Here is a 20229-nt window from a genome sequence, read left to right as displayed (position 1 = left end):
CGCTCTGAGAAAGATCTCGCGTTAGTGTGGTTACCTGGGGAACGTGAGCCTGAAAAGTTGCACTTGTCTGCTCTGCTTTTTCCCATCGAACTAACCTCCGGAGCTAGCCTTACATTCGCAGGTAATTCATAGATAAATGTGTGGGACACAACCTCGTTTATGAAGAACGTAATGTGGAGCCATATCAACGCATTTCGTACAACTGACATTCACTTCAAGGTTGGTATCTTAGTTAGCCAGCCAACGTTAGCTTGCTAAAGCTGTTGTAGCTAACAAACTTGTTGCCTGCTGTTTCTAGTTTTTGGCTAACTAACACTTTACTGACTCTGTCGAAGCCGACTGCTTTTTCCTGGGTAGTCACGTACCTTAAGTGACGTTAGCCAAATATATGCTGGCATTAAGAGGCGCATTTTCTGGTAATAAAGTTAAAACGTAGCTAAAGTTATCGAGGTCACATTTACTTTTGTTTGTGGGCTGAGGCATTGACGCCTCGCGCTAAAATTCAATAACAGTTAGCTGTGTGCTTACAGCAAGGGTAGTTGATGCCATCACTCACAGCATGTGTAGTAACTTAGCTCCTCTTTTGTGCAGTGTGGTTTTACGTTGTGATGCAAATACAGAAGTGAAGTATGTTATATTACCATTCCTCTTATTTTTTTTTACACAGGTACTTTTGTCAGAGAAGCCAGCAATTGATATTCTGCAAAATGCCGTCACCCCAAGTCCTCCAGCCTGTTCTTAAAATGAAGGTGGATGAGCTCTTTCTCAACTGGCTGAGTGATCGTGCGACCCAGGCCCTACTAAAAGATTATCTTGACCTAATTAAAAGTGGAAAACACATTGATTTGAGTAGTGGGGACGCCCAGGACAAAAGATCTTTAAGCTTGAATGAAAACAACAATGTGGCATCACAAAAAAACCTGGCAGAGAAGAAGCCTGCTGCCCTCAGTACTCCTTCCAGCTCCACATCTGCTACCACCCTCCCCTCAGGCAGTAGCAGTAATACCAGAGTGGCAGGACCCAGTGGCAGAGTACTACGGAGGTCTGTCAGCACGAAAAAGGTAAATTATCAAATTAAGCAGTAAGTTGACATTTTAGACATTTAAATGTTCGTCATCAGATTTTGTAAGCATGAAGCTGATTGGCCATCATTCTTGAACCTCTTACAAGTAAAAAACCGGTTTAAGCAAGATTTAGAGAGTCTTCAGGTGATATGTCACAGAGCTTTCATAAGGTTGCTTTCACTAACATTGAAACAAAGTGTGACCTTCCATTTCATCCTTTTTCAACTTGGGGAGTGTATTACAAAATCGTAGTATCAGTAAGTCATGTTTCTGTTTGACAGGAGGTAGAATCAGTATAGACTGTGCTGGTAGTAATTGGGGATATATCAAGTTGCAGTGTTCACTGAATGTAATTTAAATGGTCTAAATCACACATATCTAAACATTATACAGTGTTTCAGACTTATTGGTCTGGCTGCTTTGTTGGTCTAGCAGTAGTACACTTTGTACTCTAAATAACCTATTTATTTAGTACACTTGTACCTTCTGATGCAATCCAATACAATTGTGCAGAATGAATTCCACACTTGTGAATGTAATTAATAACTCCCTTGAAAACCTGAATGTTAACTTGCTTGTTAGCTACTTTAAAATTTCACATGCCACTAGTAGTATCCAGAGTTGGAAATGTTTCAAATCCTACACATAGGGACTTTAATCAGTGTATATTATCAATCATAAGTGATAGATTTAATGTTTTTACTCAAACTTAGTCCTATTATATTCTTTGGGATCTTTATTTTCCCAAGCTGGCCACAAGGGGCTGCTCAGTATCCTACTACATCCAAAGCATTGTGTGGCTGTCCACTCTGTACTGTCACAGTGGAGCCACCATGTCTGTAGGCATATGTAATGACTATTAGTCAAATACTTTCCAAATGTTCCAGCTTCACTCACAAATGAATATAGTATGCGTATGAGAGACAGGAGTGTCTGAACCTAGCCTATCACTAGCACTTCTTTCAGCTTGTGAGTTGTCAACCTTATTATGCTGTGATTGTGGTCTCCAGAGGTCAGTAGGATTTTTACTTTTGACTGCTTAATTATAGAAGTCAGGCCACACAAAAGATTTAAAAGTCTCAGTACATTTTGCATGTATGTGTGAGATTTCCCACCCTGTCAACATAAGTTGTAACATGACAGCCTGGGGTTTTGGTAGATTGTGGACATCAGTGAGTATGATGACATTGAGATGACCAGACAGCTGGGGGCACTTGCTCTTAGAGACTCCACCTTCTGCATGTTGTTGACATACTCAGGCATGAGGAGTCATTCAAGTGGTCCCTGATGTGACAGCTGTTCTCCCTCTGACTGAAACACCAGAGTTGGAAAACGGGATGATGAGGATTTCTATCGTTTTGTTATGCATATAACTATACCCGACCCATATAATGCGTCTAGAGAAATGGAAGTAAAAACTAATTAAAAGTCCCACATGCTTTGGTCATTCTTTTCCAGTGGAAAAGTTTACATCTTTTGTACACCAGGATATTTTAGCTCAAAGGTCAGGTTTCAAATATAGCATAACATAGTCTGTTTATGACCTGATGAGAAATGATAATGCTTAAATAACCTGAACACAGGAGGAAGATGATGTAAAAGAAGAAGAGCTTTGCAGTGGTAGGCTGGATCCCTGTGTAGGTTTTAGATTGGGTGTTTATAACTAATTATTGCTTTTGAATATTTACTAAGTCTCTCTCTTTTTAGCATAAGACCTTATGATGGAGCAATAAGATGCTTTACAGATGGATGTTAACTTTTTGATTTTTACATTCATGTCTCTTTCCTCCTAATGACCTTTGCCTCCTAACAGTACCCTTTCACACCAGATTAATATAAAGCAACTGCTGGACAATTTGTGTGTTCTGCTGTCATGGCATGCGGTCGCACTGTGTCACTCAATTTTAAAAGGATTGTGAGGTTGTGTAAAGTAATATTTCTATTTTAAGACAAATGAATTCCTGCATACAGATGCATTCTTCAAAGGATTACTCAAAAATTCAATTCATGTCACACTGATGCAGCCTGGAACAGCTGGTCTGACTGACATCAGCCACCGATATAGATAGCCTTGGTTCCCTTGTGTTGGCATTAAATACCCAGAACTCTGCCAGTGAGCTGAGGTGTGGCACTTCGTTCTTCCTCTGTGTAATTTACTCTGAAACAGCTTCAATTAGATGCTTCTCATTGTTAAAATATGTGGTCATAGCTATTTACACTTTCAGTTCTGCTGAAAATTGCCTCTGTGTAATGACTGCAGCAGATGACGCATGCAGAGGGTCAGCAGTTTTAATAATGCAGAGCGGCTTTACTTTTTCTTCTCTTCTTGGGGTCTACATTAGGATCACTGGTTATTTCTTAAGATGTGTTTTTATGCCTGGTTGGGCTCAGCAACATAGCTATTTGAACCATAGGTCTAGGGTCACATTATCAGTTGCCTGACCTGTCAGAGAGAACCAGGTGGGGAACTGTTTTCCACAGGTGCTTTTTTCTTGTCTTGCTTAACTTGTGAGTGTAAATTGTATGATAACAAACTTGTAGTTATTTGTCTCAACTGACCCATTGCTTGTGTAGCTTAATTCAGTTATATGTTTATAATGGAAAGAGGAAAATATATATAAATGTACAGTTTAAACTAAACAGTAAACACCCATATACTCCAGCATGTTCATTATATGACCATATAATTTGGGCACTTGCAATAGTAAAAGTCCTGGAAGCTTACAGGTAATGTCATCTTTATCATCTTAAGCACTGTCTCTATTGGTATCTTTAAAAATATGTTTAAAATTAAATAATAGAAAAGGTTAAAAGTAACGTGGACTCCAAATAATACATTTTCAGAGTTAACATAGTACTCATGTAATTTACATTACTTGTGTCCTGTACACTTTATCTGCAGCTTTTTTCTTTAGTGTTCTGACCCTTTGTCTGACTGTTCCATTTCTGGTGTCATATAGGTTATATTGATATTTTTCTGGTAAACCTCCATACTAACTGAAAGACTGTTCTCTGCATCTTGTGCAAGATGGCTGATGTGCACACATCATGTTTGTCTTCCGGATTTTGTCCATTCAGTCAGGCCTATTTTTGACCCACATTCATTTGTATCCAAAATCCCTGTCTCAGACATAGAATTGTTGTGGATTGGGCTGGAGCTTTCAGGATTTCACAGCAGCATCGGTTCTGTATATATGACTCTACCTCAGAGTTGTGAAATGGTTTGAGTCACCTCAGAAATACTGTGGTACATGTCACTGGTTCAGTCATGTTAGTAATGCACATATTGGAGCCAGTTGAAAAGTATTTGTGGGTCACTGTATGCTTGTATTGACAGATTGGGCAGGACCTCAGGGGAGTTTTGATCAGGTTTTTCCCACCCTGTTGTAATATATTTCTCTCCACTGTAGTTGCTGATCTGCCCTGCGTGTTGTCTCTTGAATATCACAGTTTTAGATAAGCAGCATTGAATACCTTGGCAATTCAAGCTCAATTAAAGTACAAACTCAAATAGTCATCTGACTGCAAGAAAGTCTAGACAGAGTGTTTTATAATCATGTCTGTTATGTGGTGAAGTGAATAAGACTGGGCATGTGTTTCTGTACAAATCACATTTAGCAGTTTACAGATTAGACATACTGTGGGATCAGCTCAAGTTCTTGTGTTCTTGTGTCACAGTGACCCATTATAGTGTGGACATAGTACTTGAGCAGCCGGCCGGATGTTGTTTGGACAGACTGCCTACAGTGGCCCTAAGATGATTTAGTTAGAGATGATACTTGCTGGAACTTGTCCATCCTGGTTATTTAAAAGGCAGATTGTATGTTTTTGTGTTCACACTGCTGTTCTCACCATGTGTGCCTGTATTTTAAAACATTAGTGGGGATGTTTCCAAATATGTAAACCAACACATCATTATCCCTTCTGTGTCATGATACCACTGTATATAGAACTTCCGATTTTGTTTGCTCAAACACAAAAGCATACAGGCTAGTGTTTCATGTGAGCTGACAGTTTAATGTGATCTACTAGATTTTATTTTGGCTAGGGTGCTTTCTTTTCCATATTTGGTTTGAGTTGATGAGAATGAATAAAAGGCAGCTCATGTGGAAAAACCACCATACAAACAGCTTATCATGCATGTGCAGTGTCCTGTGTGGAAGATAACAGGAACTGGGTTTGTGCAGAAACCAGTGGAAAACTGTAGACTACTAAAAATAAGGTGTGTGTGCTTTTCACCTTCTGTGTACAATAACATACAGAAATGGTTTATTTTTGTAATCAACCTAATTCAGACATGTACAATTTCTATTTAATTAACATTTACATCACTAGGTATAAAGGTGTTTGTTTTCCCTGTGTGTAGCCAGTGTTGTGAAAGCAATCCAAGCACTGTTAGATCAGCATATTTATTGAGCGTTGATGTAATTGCCATCGCTCCAGGACAGCAGCAACTAGAAGCAGATGTTTGTTTGAGGACTAAAGCTACACCCTTGTTTCTCCAGATCCAGTCTCTTGGATTGTCCAAACAGTGTTTGCTGGTGCTTTTAATAGGCGCAGACTGGTTTGGTCATCATTCCTTGAACTTAATGTACCCACCCCCGCTGTCCATCAACTATAATAAGATATGCAATGGCTGGCAGTCCAAGCTTGCAAAGCAAAGTAAAGTAAATTCCACCATAAGATCAGTTGCAAAACAGTTGAATATATGAATGTAGTCAATTGTGTATCATCTGATAATTTGACCTATTGTTAAGTAGTCATACCTTTTTGTTACTTTCTTCATTTGCTTCATTAAGTAAATTTTATCTGCATGCTACTCATGTGATTTAGAATTTTAGGCAGATTTAGCTAAATGACGTGATTTAAGGGGTTTTATTTTAAAAGTTTCCCTTAGCACCTTTTATGTACTGTCCAAAAGACGAGAGTCCTCTTTCAGGGTCCAGAGCACAAGAAAGGGTACTCTGAAGTATTTGATAGTATGAGATTTTCAGAATGTTAATGAACACGAGCAGTGTGTCATCACAATATTGAGGTGCATCCTTCAATTGGCCTCTGTGGCTGCTACAAGCTGCAACAACAGGCCTGTCTCTTTACATAACCTTTCACAAGCACTGAAGAATGCAAACTGGAAAGGGCAGATCCATTGCTCACAAACACCCCTCCCATCTCACACATACACTGAGTGACGCCCACACACATACACTCCTTCACTCCTTATCTCCCCAGCAGCTTTGAGGCAAGGGCTCTCTGACCCTGTGCAGTGTGTGTTTGTATGTGTTGTGTAGAGCCTGGGACAGAGAGGCAGGCAGAGCAGAGACTGTGTATCCAGATCTGGAAAGTGAGAGAGAGTCACAGTAGCAGCTGCTCCCTTGCATTAAGAAGCTCTCCACTCTGACAGAGGACAGTCACAGGGACACAGACACAGAGGACTTCTGCTGCCCTCTGCCCACAGTACCACAGCTGGGTGATTTGTATGGTCAAACGGATAATACTGGACTGAGTGCTGTGTTTGTTTATGTGTTCCCCATCCTGTCTGGTATGAGGATGAGGATGAGGGAGCTGTCTCTGCGTCAGGACCCTGACTTGAGGAAGGAGTTGGCTCTGCTGGCACGCGGCTGTGACTTCGTTCTGCCCTCTCGGTTCAAAAAGAGGCTCAGAGCTTTCCAACAAGGACAGGCAGGTGTTTGTGTGAATGTACCCTCTAGCACACAGGCTCTACTGGCCTGTTAGCCATACTGGTGTATTTGTAGGATTACTGTCTTGGTATTAAGATTGCACTGTACCCATAGGCTCTGTTACATGCCACTGTTAAAGTACACTAGTTATACATATTCCTCATTGTTTTTAATTAATCACTATGGAGTAGAACTGTAGGTTTCGTAGGAGCCACTTGCAAATAAGCGTTTGAATAACTTTCTCCAGGCATATTTAAAACTTGAACGCACTACTGTATCATGTGATTTACAACTGTTGCACAATACTATCCATTTTCTAGTGATTTACTTCTGTTTTTTTTATTTTATTTATACAGAGAGATACAATATGAGATGCGAGTGTTGGTTATGATGATGGTATGATGTTTCAGCCTGTATGGTATGTTGCTGTCCTCTCCCAGACCACATCATTGTGAATGTGCAAAATGTCATGTGGCTTAGTGGTTGTGCTCAAGAGCTCTGCTAGTGGTTAGCATGAAGTGAGAGAGAGAGTGAGGATGGTGCAGAGTATGGCAACAGGAGATGTTTATGTCCTTTTATAGCCATGACTGACACCAACACACAGGACAGAAGACCAGAGGGTCGGTGACATTTATCATTTAGCAGGCTAAAATGAGCAGATTACCACTGATAGAATTCAGCAAAACCCTTTCAGTCCATGCTGACATACATACATGTAAAAATGGACATGGCTAGATTTAGCTCCCTTATGTTCACCTCTGTAATTTTAAGGGTTTGAATCATGTTGTTAAAAGTTTTACTGTTGCAGATCTATTGTTATGCTAGACTACCAAATCTAACCAGTGGTGTGGACAACTGTTTAGGACCAAAACAACACCAAGATGGTATTTTTATTCCTCAGCCAGATGACTGTGTGGGTGTGTTTATGTGATTATTAAAGGGAATGATCCAGTTAGCAAATTCTCGAGTCATGTAAATAGTCTTTGAATATGAGATGAGCATGGTCTGCTCAAGCTGTTTTTAGTATCTGGCTGATATGAGCAACATAACACATTTGGATCCCAGTGCATTGTGGCTTTTTATGTTTTGCTATGAAAATCTCTTCATTGGTCCATGTCCTCTGTAGCATCATCCTCAGCAAGACACATGATGCAGATGTAGTATGCCAGCTGTGCTCAGGTGGTGCAGTAAATCATACTGGTTAGGAATCACATTTATCATGACAGCAAGGCCTGGGCCCACTGTTGCATGATGTAATTATTGTTGGTCCTAAACAGATACACTGGTTTCCCCTGCCACGATTATAGCTCTTCATAGCACATACTGTTCTGGCATGCAAAGCTATTATTTTGGGTCTTAGATAGAAGTAGTAAAAACAGCACACATGTGTGCAAGCTCTGACATATAAAAAAGTTTGTTGATGAGAAATGCAGCACTGTGCAATGACAATGACATCAATTAGTGTTGATGAGAAATTAGTTGGTCAGGTACAGAAAGTGGGGATAAAAGAACTGAGCTTGTTTCCAGTAATGGCTCCAGGTTAACTGACTCTTAACCTCTAGTGTGTGTGCATGTGTGTGTTTTCGTTCAGACCTAACACACATATTAACCACATGCCAACCCCCCTCCTGTCTCCAGTGCAGTCATTGACAACTACTGTTTGCCTGTAATCACCTACACTGTTTGAACTTAGCCAAGATGGTCCTGCTCTTACTATCGGCTCAGTTGTTTACTTGCTCCTTCTTTTTGTGGTGCACATTTGTTTGCGACTGTTCTTTGCTAAATATAAATCTAGACAGCTGCTAATGATAGAACATGTTTGACCCTTAAGCTTTTTAATAGAAGACATTTGGCATAGCATAATTAGAATAGCATTGGATGTAATGGAATATTGTTCTTATTCTATTCAGGTGTGTCAGCTCCAGGGCCCTGAGAGAGAGACTATCAGTCATGGTTACTGTGACAGAACCACTGATAATGTTATTAGTGGCATGGGGTTTTCCTGCTTTGTCAGGTTAAAATACTGTATCTGCTGTGAGTTTGTGGTTTTGTTTCCAGACAAATGCTCATTAAGAGGAATGTATTAACTTTTTTTAACTTATTAATAGCTCAGTCAGTATTTTTGAGCTAGAATTTATAAATCTATTAAAATGGATCATGACATGAAGAGTTTCACTTTGAAGTGAAATTAAATTTTTATGAAATCATTATTAATTATGCCCTTTTTATCTGGCCAACACTCCATAATCCAAATATGCTTTATTTTACCTTTAATGAAAAAGCTGAAACCAGCAAACCCTTATCTGTTTTGCTGGAAAAATAAATAATTGATCCTCTACTTAGTTAAGCCTCTAATTGTTGCAGCAGAAAAAAACAAAACATTCTGTTTTCCTCAGCTGATGGTTGGGAAATATTGGTTTGTTTTAAATATTCAGAATCAGCTTTATTGGCCAGGTGTGTCGGACACACAAGGAATTTGACTCTGGTACTGGTACTCTGGTATTGCTGATAAAAGGAAGTCTTTAATAGTATCAGAAAACGTGAGTAATTCAGATTTGGTGGTTGTCTTGTGTGGTTGTCTCGCCTCTTGTTTACACCTACCATTTTGTCTACAGCAATATCACAGATTGTGCTGTTAAACACCAAAACATTTTCCTCCACAGATGTGGTGCCACATTAATGTTCATGATCATTTTCCAGATCAGATGGCTGATTACTACTACTCATTTATTTTTACGATGCCAAACCAAAATAATTGAACTTGATTAACACAGGTTATCCCAATACACCCATTTGCATATGTTCAAATACTTGTGTTTATCATATGAAAATAGAATTGTACACCTGTCAGTAGATGACTTTATATAGGTGATGTATAACAATTGTCAGTCAAACCATTCTACACATATCACTGTAATAACTGTACTGTTGCTGTACCTTAAATGAAATCTATAACAGAATCATAGTCTATTAGGATTGTCTATCACAGGACTATTACAGTTCTATCATTTATCTGTCTATTACAGATAAATGGATAATGACTATGATTGCAGAGTAATTGCAAGTCTTCCCTGATAGGCCTTTGGGCCACTGAGACTTGTGGTTACATGAGTGCTAGCAGTGTAGAACTTGCAGAGGTGAGCCTTAGCGCATGCTAGAATGCTTGAGCTGAGAGGAGTTAGTGTTTGCCGGTATTAGTGGTTAACATTTTATTTTTGTGTGTTTTGTCTCAGGCCCAGGTGAGGACAGAGGAGCCCGTCACCACAGCGCTGAGCGAAAGCATTCCAAAGTTTTACTTCCCACAGGGCCGGCCCCAAGCCAACCTCAACATCGATGGCCTCATTTTCAAAATTGAGAAAATATTTTCTCAATTCCCAAATGAAAGGGCCACCATTGATGACATGGGGCAGGTTGCCAAGGTGAGAATGTGATTTGTAGCATGGAGATTCATCTGCCATTCAGTAAATTAGTTTCATTAGTGTTGTTTAGTTCCTGACTTTATGTTTGCTGATTTTAAAATGGAAAATATGACCTCCCTGAAGAGTGCAGCAATGGCCTGAGGGGAACCTGACTGAAGAGAGAAATAACAGCTAGGTTTCCTCAGGGATGTCTTTAAGTGATGCATCACTCCTTTTCAGTTCAGTGTCATTATGATGTTCTTTTCTGCATCTGATGTCTTTTGTGTGTGTGTGTGTGTGCGCGCGCGTGCGTGCTCATTTTGCTCATTTAACTTTTATCCATCTCTCTCTTCCACGCCACACATTACTCCATCTCTCCTGCTCCCTTGTCTCCTCAGGCTTGTGAGTGCCCCCTCTATTGGAAAGTGCCATTGTTCAACTCTGCTGGAGGCGACAGGACGGGCTTCGTGTCCGTTCACAAGTTGGTGGCTATGTGGCGAAAGTAAGACAATAGCTCCTCTTATTCTCAATAGACCACTGGTACCCTCTCTCACAGCCAGATGACCCATAAAATCTCCTCTGAACAATGATGCCCACTTGCTGAGGATCATAGACACTGTATCCAGTTATCTGCTATTATGACATTTTCCTTTTCATTACTAAACAGAAATCAATGATCACAAAGCCCCACAAAACCCTCACAAGGGAATAGTCACTGTATTTATACAGTATATAAATTAAAACATCCATTTACCGTCTTTCTCCATGATATTGAAAGGAATACCATAGGGCTTTTAAAATGGTGGCTGTGTACTGAATGCCGTTGTATGCGATAGACATGCTCTTGTATTAATGTGTGAGCCTCCTGAGAACTGCACAGACACTGCCTTTGACTTGAGCTTATGACTGAGCCTTTCTTGGATGAGAGGCCACAACAGACACTCTCATTATTTCTCCATCAGTATGTTAATACTCCACACTTGTAATGAAATTTTCTGTTTGCTAATAGAGTGATTGATAGAGAGGATATGAGAGCAAGAGGGAGTAACCTTGCAACCATCTGTTCTTTTTTTTCCTCTCCAGAACTCTGCAGACCTGTCACGATGACGCTTCTAAATTTGTGCACCTCTTGGCCAAGCCTGGCTGTAATTACCTGGAACAAGACGACTTTATTCCATTCCTGCAGGTACTGGCTACAGCACACCCAGGGAGAGAGAGCTGGCCTTGGCAATTATGGATGGCAAAATTATATTGGCTGGGATGGTGCAAACTGGACTTAATTTTTTGGACTGCCCTGCTGAAGCAGTGCTTTTTTTTCATGTGGTGGTGAACTAATTTAGGGATGTTACTGTAAGCCAGTAATATACAGTGGAGGAGAGTATAATGAAGGGGGAGATTCCGGTGGTGCAGGATTCAGACTCAGCAGAAATTAACCACAGGGAGGTGGAGAATAAAATGTCTCATGTACCCAAATAATTCCAGAAAATGTAGACACAGATTCATCAGATTGTTTCATAAGAGTATATATATTATTGACTGTGTGCTCAGTCTTACCATGTGGACTTGCTGTGCTGGTATATTTGTATTCTCACACAGCCCGACAAGCTGTGGGTGCTCTACACCAGCCCCACCCTGTCCCTGATTCATTTTCATGCTGGCAGGAATGGGCTGTGCTGAACACCAATTAGCATACTAGCAGAGATGCTTTGCGGCACACACTGTTTAATTTGTATGGTTCCGCGTGGAGAATCGTCTTTGACTGTTTTGATGAATGAAAGGCGGATTGCAGTGGAGTAGATTTGACTGTCCCCGCCTGTTTCCTGTGCCCTGTGATTTATGTGTTTCTCTATGATTTAATTTTTCACAGAAAGAGTCAAAAGGCACGACGGCTGCCCTGAAAGAAGGCCTTTTAATTTCATTGCCACCTTCGCATTTATGTCAACAATTCTTTACCCCACAAAAGGGAAAGGGGTAGAATAAAGAAAAGATGTGAGGGAGTTTTGAACCAAGAATATAACTCTAGTTCATTTGAAATTCAGCACACCCCTTGTGACTTTACGGTGTGAAGGAGGTGAGAAGGTTAAGAGCAGTCACTAGCAAATGTCTTTCCTCTGGCCTCCTCACCATCTTGCTGTCAAATCAGAAAGGCTTAAGCTCCTCTCAAAACCGGTCGACCCAGTGTTTCTTAACTCCAAAAAATTAAAGGCTTCTCCCAGCAAGGTCAGGCCAGGAGCCTGTTTGGGTGTTTTATTTATATATATATGTATGACAGTTTATAAAGCACATGGCATGACACAGTGATGTAGATAGACACTGACAACTCCTGAGGTTTGCGTTTATATTCATGCTCTGTCTAGCAAATAGAAGGACGTGCAGTGCCATTTAACTTTGAAAGTAACTGCAGAATTTAACTGAACATATGCATCTATTATTGTAGCATAGAATGTCTCTGAGGTGTTCTTTTGCATTTGTGTTTGTTAGTTTTATGTGGTTTGTTATGGAAATGAGGCAGACATGCAGTAGAAACAGAGTGATGTGACTTTACTTTGTTTTCAGGATGTGGTGAACTCCCACGCAGGCCTGGCCTTTCTAAAGGAGGCACCAGACTTCCACTCACGATACATCACCACGGTACTCTAACATAACATACAACAGAATATTATTACTGCAAAATTACAAATAGTGAAATGTTAAAATGACAACTTTTTCCTCTTGCATTATTTAGTTGTACATGATAACAATATCATCTGTTTTTCAGGTAATTCAAAGGATATTTTACAATGTGAACCGGTCATGGACTGGAAAAATAACTTGCTCAGAGCTCAGGAAAAGTAACTTTCTGCAGGTATGGCTTTACATTTTTAATTCCCTGTGTGTTGTTTTCCATTTGCATTAAAATGTAGTGACAGTTTTACTTGAAGCTGAAGCTCCTTAAAACCAAACAAGCAACATTTTAGCCAAATTAACAAAACCAATCCAGGTTAGTGCACCATGTTGGCATGATTCCTTATTCCTCATTGGAAAAGTTGTGTGCAACTACAACAAGAGTAGGGGATGGTAAGTCAAAGTCTAACTTCTTCCTACTCCGTTCAAGCATGTACTAGGTATAAGCAAATTGATAATATACTTGTTGATATGTGTGGAATTATGTGTGTTGACATATTGACTGTTACATGTTTGAAAGAACAAATCAAATCAAAGTTGAACTGAGACGTCAGTCTATAAATTGATGGATATTTAAAGGGACGGTTTTTGTAATGATTTTTGCCTGTGATTAATAATAAATCATACAACAATTTAGCCTTCTTTTTGACTTTAACTGTTTTCCTGCTGTGCCAGAATGTGGCGTTGCTGGATCAGGAAGAAGACGTGAACCAGCTGACAGAGTTCTTCTCTTATGAACATTTCTATGTCATCTACTGTAAGTTCTGGGAGCTAGACACAGACCATGACCTCTACATAGATCCGAAAGACCTGGCACGGCACAATGATCAAGGTGCGCAAACACACCATACTGTCTTAAGTACACCAAACCACAAACTATGAAAAGATTTTTAAAGATGTATTGCAGAATTCTTTGTATTCTGCAGAGTCTACCAGGTGGATGGAATTTCTTATTTTATAATGAGATGCTCAATTTAACCATTTTTAAGTTTGTTGTGTATTTGTTTTAATTGTAGATTCATTTTATTGTAAAAAATCTAAATGACAAAAGAATGACAGCTGGTAGTTTGTCAGAAGAAAAGAGATGCACACTAAATTAGCTTTCTTTTACCTGTTCTCGTATTTTTGGCACAGCCAGTAGGCTAAAACTATGTAACAATAACAGGTATTTGTAAATATTATTTGGTGCAGTTCTCCTGCTCACACACAAACACATACCCTGGAAAAAGACCCATACACTCCATACCACATGTTCTTGGTTGATGTTCTGTAAGTGAGACGGGGGAAATGGGACACAAGATCGATAAGAGTGCAGCACATATATACTGCTCCAAGAACGCCATGTCTGGTACTATTTCTACCACTACATGGTCGAAATGATGACCACAGGATTTATGGCATTGGCGAGCTGGACTAGCCAGTCTGTGAGAATGAATTACATGTGTTGGGGGGAAAAAACTGTACATTGACAGAGTTCTTTTCCCTAACAATCTGAATTTTAGTCATCTTTTTCTTTATATTTTCCAGCCATCTCACATAAGATGATTGAGAGAATATTCTCAGGAACAGTGACAAGGTAAGTCAGAATTGTCATGAGTTTAAATGATGCTTATTATAAGAGGCAAACCTTTTTAAAGAAAAGGTTTATTTTATTATGTTTTTGGTTCACTATGGGTTTGAACACCGTTTGCCTTTTATTCTTCAGGGACGGACGAGTGTACAAGGAGGGGCGGCTAAGTTATGCCGATTTTGTCTGGTTCCTCATCTCTGAAGAGGACAAGAAGACTGACACCAGGTGTCCAGACAAACTGTGTTCTGAAATCACCGTTTTCTCTATAGTGCAGTGAATTTGTGGTCCAACATTTTGAGTAAGGCAGTAGTGTGGTGACAGTGTCCATGGCATGTACACTACGTTCTGCCAGCATCCTGCTATGTGCATTTTGATGAAGTGAAAATTAGTCAGGTGACACGACAAAATGATGATCCATGAGTGTCAGAAATCTTAATTTGCTGCTCTCCACAGAGAAATTTTTTTATAAACAGACATTAGAATGTGATGGTAGGAAATTCATTTATGTAAATAATAAGATAACTGATGGCTGAATTTCATTCAGCTGCTTCAGTTTGAGGGTCACTGTCAAACAGCCATCATTAATGTCATTAGTAACACCTGTGCTTTTCCCACTATGACAAGTAAAAATATCTGTTGTGAAAAAGGCCTACTCTACAGGCAGTACTACAGGAAGTAGTATATGTTACAGCCACACTGACTGAATCTTCTGTTCCATATAACTTTTGTGTCTTTGCTAACATGCATCCCTTGCCAATGCTCTTCATCTGTGTCCAGTATAGAGTACTGGTTCCGCTGTATGGACTTGGATGGGGATGGGGTTCTCAGCATGTATGAGCTGGAGTACTTCTATGAGGAACAGTGTCAGAAGCTGGAGACTATGGCTATTGAGCCCCTTCCCTTTGAGGACTGCCTCTGCCAAATGCTTGACCTTGTGAAGCCTGAGGTTGAAGGTCAGACTTTTTACATGCACTCAGAGGTTCACACACCAGTTCAACAGTTCTTAAAATTTCACATTGATTAAGAATCATTAGTTGGAGTCCTAGTTTGAAATACTGGGACCTTGTTTTGTAGTTTTATCATTAGCAAGAGACGACATCTTTAATCCGTCTCTCTATAAAATGACCAAAGCCAACTGTGCCACAAACCTGAACTCTACTGAGTCAGCTAAGTCTACAACCAACTGTGAGTGCTAGATTGGATAGAAAAACCAGGCTAAAAACTCTGATATAGTTTGATAATACCCTTGCCAGTAGGTCATTTTGCAACGCTGTTTCACCTCAACAGGTAAGATCACACTGCGGGACCTCAAGAGGTGCAAAATGTCCCACATCTTCTTTGACACTTTCTTCAACATTGAGAAGTACCTGGACCACGAGCAGAAGGACCCTTTCTCTGTTATAAGGGTAAGATTAAACCCAGAGAGGATGCGACCAGATGTGCGATGGTATCATGATTTGTTTTCCTGTCAGAGGTCAAGTGTATCATGTAATTTGTCATTTCTCAGGAGGTGGAGACAGACAACCAGGAAGTTTCAGACTGGGAGAAATATGCTGCAGAGGAGTACGACATCCTGGTGGCAGAAGAAGCTGCCAGCGACCAGTGCAACGATGTGTAAGTCCTCAGACAAAAAAAAAATCATCAAAGTTTGGACTTAAGTGAAAGACAAAAGTAAAAATCATTCACTCCCATCCATAATTTAGGATTTCTTAACTGCTTTTATTAGTTTTGTCCATCTGAGCTAATTTCATATATCCTTGTATAGCTATTGTCAGTATTGTATTAGATTAATTTCACCTGTAAATAGCGACTTGTGATAAAAGATCTCAGACAAATAAACTGAACCTTTATTTTGCAGTAATATTTTTCTGGTAAAATGCAGATGTCTGGGCGTCCTCGTCTTTGATTGGCTATTGTGCTCTTAACATACATGGGAATATTCATGTGATCACTTTGAAGCTGCTCTTAAAAGTTTCACTTATATGTTGCTATAATTAGGAGTTTGTCATACACGCGTTGATGTACACAGCCGATGCTCACAGAGGTTTTGAAGTAGTTGTAAGAATGGCTCAAGACAGGTTGACTTTGTGTTGCCGTGTCATTGCTAAGACTGAGGAATATGTCCAGCAGCAGAGCCCCCTGTGAGTCAGTGATAGATGAAGATGTTGACAGGTATGTTGTGTGGCGGTTTTAGGAGCACCACGAGTCTCTAAAGGCAGGCTGCTAACCAGAACAGGTAAGGCATTCAGGGTACCAGCAGGCACTGTTCTTCTCCTCCTCTTCCTCCTCCTCCTCACTGGGCGAGTCTAGCAATAAACACATTCCTAGCTCCTACCCACACCCTGCCAGTCTGAGAGTACTGATTTCCACAGATACAGTGGTAAGAAGTAGTATGTGAACCCTTTGGAGTTGCCTGGTTTTCAGGATTAACTGGTTATAAAATGTGATCTGGTCTTTAAGTCACAAGTACAGACAACCACAATGTGTTTACGGTAAAAACACACCAGCATTTATAATCTTTCATGTCATTACTGAGCACATCCAGTAAACACAGTGCTGGTGGAAGAAGTAAGTAAACCCTTCGATTTTAATAACCTGTCAAATGCCTTTGGCAGCAACCTCAAACAGCTGTGGATCAGACCTGCACAGAGTTCAGGAGGAATTTTGGACCATTCTTCCTCACAGAACAGCCTCAGTAAGATGTAGTCTACTGCAGCTTACTGAGACCTCGTATTTATGCCTCCGGCCAGCGATAGCCACGATCAGTGGCATTTTATTTTCGGGTTTTCCGTCCATCCAGTCCATTCTTGTGAACGTGATATGTCAAGAACTCCTTGAGGTAATTTCTTTAAATTTAGCACAAGTGTCCACTTGGACTCAAAGATAAACTGATTAGATTTGGGGGGGTCAAGGTCAGTGACCTCATTATCTGTCCATTCCCAGGAATTTAACTGACTGGCAGAGGCATACAACAGCAAAGCTGTAAGTCTAGTTTACAGATGCTTCTTTTGAACAGGAAACTCAGTGTTTGTATGTTTTGTTTTTTATAAATCAGACTATCTCTGTTCAGGATGGACAAAATTATTTGTGCCATTTTAATAAATTGGATTGTTTGTTCATAGTTGTTCCTTAGTTGAAAACCTGACCATATTTTAAGACAAATGTAGGTAATTTCAAAGGGTTCAGTTCCTTTTTGTTGCCACTATAGATGTTTTGTCTGCCTACATAGTATTGTATGTGCAGTATGTGGCCATGTCTCAGGGCTAGGAGTCTGTTCTTGAACCACACAGTTTCTGTTTTTATCTTTCCTTGACTATAAAACGAATATCTCTACTCCTGCACCATCTCTGTCCACATCTCCATGTGGTGCTCCTCTGTTATTTCTAGTGATCCTGCTCTGTTAAAAAATTTTCTCTGTTTACAGGAGTATTTTGGCAATTTGGGATTTATGCTTATTTTATTTCTTGCCAGGAGACTCTATACTAAATATGCACAGTAAATATTGTTTTATTATTAATATAGTAGAAAAATGCAAATCACTAAAACTATCGGCAATCCAGTTTTTGTTTGATGTCTACAGATATTAATTGGATACTGTGTGAAAATCTAACATCAACTCCTTGCCTCTTAATGATGTACACTCACTGGCCACTTTATTATGTACACCTGTACAATTTTATGCAATTTAGTGCAACACTTCTGCCTTAAATCTGTGTTTATAAAGCTCAAAATGTTTGTTTTTGGTGAAATTCTCAAATGTATAAGTTCAATTACATGTTTATTATTGAGGTCATAATTAAAGGTGTTGTTGTATTGGACCACATTATATTCAGAGGTATTCTTAATATTCTGACCCTCTCATGTATGTAGCTGGGGAGGACCGCTGATGCACTGAATTGAATACAATTGTATATGGTGTACCTAATAAAATGGCAGAGGAGTGTACGTTTCTGAGAGTAAAACTTTATAAGTGTGTTCATCAATGAAGAGACTGATGTCAGAGGGCTTTTAAATCGGATCCAAGATTTTGTGAGCTATAGAGGTGCTGGTGGGTGGATTTTGTTACCTTTTGGATAAAGCTGCTTCCAGTCTTTATGTCAAGCTAAGCTAAATGTCTTCTGGCTATGGCATCATATTTACTGTACAGGCATGAGAGAGTAGGTATTGTCTCCTCATCTGACTATCACCAAGAAAGCCAATAAGTGTATTTCTGCTGTCAAACTATTCCTTTAACACATTCACCAGAGCAACCAGTCCTCTCGATTGTTTCAGTCACATCGTCGGCCACTTTGTTTTGTCGCCACCATGAATTAGCCTCACTGAGTGATCTATTGCTGATGTTTTTCTCCATGTGTCTTTATAGGTGTGACGATCCTTTGAGCCCTTTAGGGCAGCACATCTCCAGTGAGCTTGGTCTGACAAAGAGACACCTCTTTGAGATCCCCAATCCTCACTGCAACCTGGACCTGGATGATTATGAGTATGACGATAACTTTGAATGACCCTCATCCCAGCAGCTCAGACAGCAGGGTTAGCGATAGAATCGCGTCAAGCCAGAGATTCACTTGACTTCCCTTCCTGCATACGGGACACATTTCAGAGTGAACGCAAAGCCAGAGGACACTGTCAGAGCACTGGAGAGGTGGGAACTGCTGGAGAAATGGACACAGCTGAGTAACCAAACATGACGTGGCCTGAGCAGAAGGTAGTTTTTCCACAACTCTGTACCAGATGTTTGAATATTTTCACCTGAAAAAAAAATTTCATGACAATTTCTAAAGTTTTAGACCTTTTGTCCCTCCTCACATGTTAACACAGGACAAGTGTGCTCTGCATGTAATGCTTAGTATAAATAATGTTTGGAGCGAGTGGTGTTTCATCTCACCGCCAGTATTGTGTTGACACATTCACATGTGCTAAAGCACATTTTTACAGCTCTCTGAACTGTTGGAGGGAAACCACGTTGACTTCATTCAGGTTTGGAACTAATTATTCTCTGAAGTCATTGGCTAATTTTACATTCCAGTGATCACAACTGAAGGTTTTCTGTAAGGCTGTAAATTCAGAAATCATTTGTTGCAATGAGAAGTTCCTGTGGATGCCAAACAAGTCATGAGGGAGCCTGCTGTACACACACAAGCACACAGTTTAGATGTTGTACAGCTGTGTTCGTTATGACATGGACTCACTGTACGAGTGAGTTTTATTAGAGATTAATTTATAAATGACTGTAAATATTTATTTAGTGCTTGCTGTGTTGTAAATGATTTGGGCAAGTGTTTTAGACAGATTCTTTTTTCTATGTACTTAATTTGAACATACTTTGACAGAACAAAGGACCCAGTTTTAAAATGTTTTGTTTTTCTTTAAGTGATAATAAAGCCTAAGTTAATGCAAGAGTAAAGACAACAGATCTGTCTAGTAAAACTGCTTACTATACTACAGATATAGACTCAGCTGCCACTTTATTAGGCACACCTGTGCAATTGTATGCACGTCAGTGCAACATTTCCACCTTAACATATGTGTTTATGAAGCTAAAAATGTTTGTTTTTGGTGAATTCAATTATTCCCAATATTTATTATTGAGTTCATAGTTAAAGGCGGTGTTGTATTGGACTACATTATATTCCGAGGGGTTCCTAATATTCTGACCCTCTCATGTATGTAGCTGTGAGGACAAAAATACAGACATTTAATATTTAAGTACTTAAATGTATTTAAGTACAAACAATTGTACAGGTGTACCTAATAAAGTGGCTGGGGAGTCGATCAATACTACTGTCAATAGTACTATCAATGTATTGCAGCAACATACCACAGGAAACATTTTCAGAATGTAAAAAGCACTTTGT

General features: G+C 39.7%; 1 protein-coding gene across 4 annotated transcripts; it reads left to right on the top strand.

The window, feature by feature from the left end:
• Nucleotides 1-8: 8 nt before the first annotated feature.
• On the top strand, nt 9-19887 carry ppp2r3b (protein phosphatase 2, regulatory subunit B'', beta). Of its 4 annotated transcripts, XM_020609483.1 has the most exons (15): nt 9-219; nt 668-1061; nt 9976-10161; nt 10539-10642; nt 11224-11326; nt 12697-12771; nt 12899-12985; nt 13480-13636; nt 14332-14380; nt 14510-14599; nt 15152-15327; nt 15662-15780; nt 15882-15988; nt 16569-16610; nt 18738-18823. In XM_020609483.1, the coding sequence occupies exons 2-14, from the start codon at nt 708-710 to the stop codon at nt 16585-16587; spliced, it is 1626 nt and encodes a 541-aa protein (XP_020465139.1). In that variant the 5' UTR covers nt 9-219; nt 668-707; the 3' UTR covers nt 16588-16610; nt 18738-18823. The 4 variants fall into 4 exon arrangements, with proteins under 4 accessions (XP_020465139.1, XP_020465138.1, XP_020465137.1 ...); XM_020609482.1 differs by lacking the exon at nt 16569-16610 and having other exon boundaries at nt 10-121; nt 18738-19884; XM_020609481.1 differs by lacking the exon at nt 16569-16610 and having other exon boundaries at nt 10-219; nt 18738-19883.
• Nucleotides 19888-20229: the final 342 nt, after the last annotated feature.

The sequence above is a fragment of the Monopterus albus genome, unplaced genomic scaffold, assembly GCF_001952655.1.
Source record: "Monopterus albus unplaced genomic scaffold, M_albus_1.0 scaffold99.1, whole genome shotgun sequence".
Lineage (NCBI taxonomy): Eukaryota > Metazoa > Chordata > Actinopteri > Synbranchiformes > Synbranchidae > Monopterus > Monopterus albus.
Note: the sequence above shows the minus strand (reverse complement) of the source record. Positions and strands in the feature narration are given on the sequence as shown.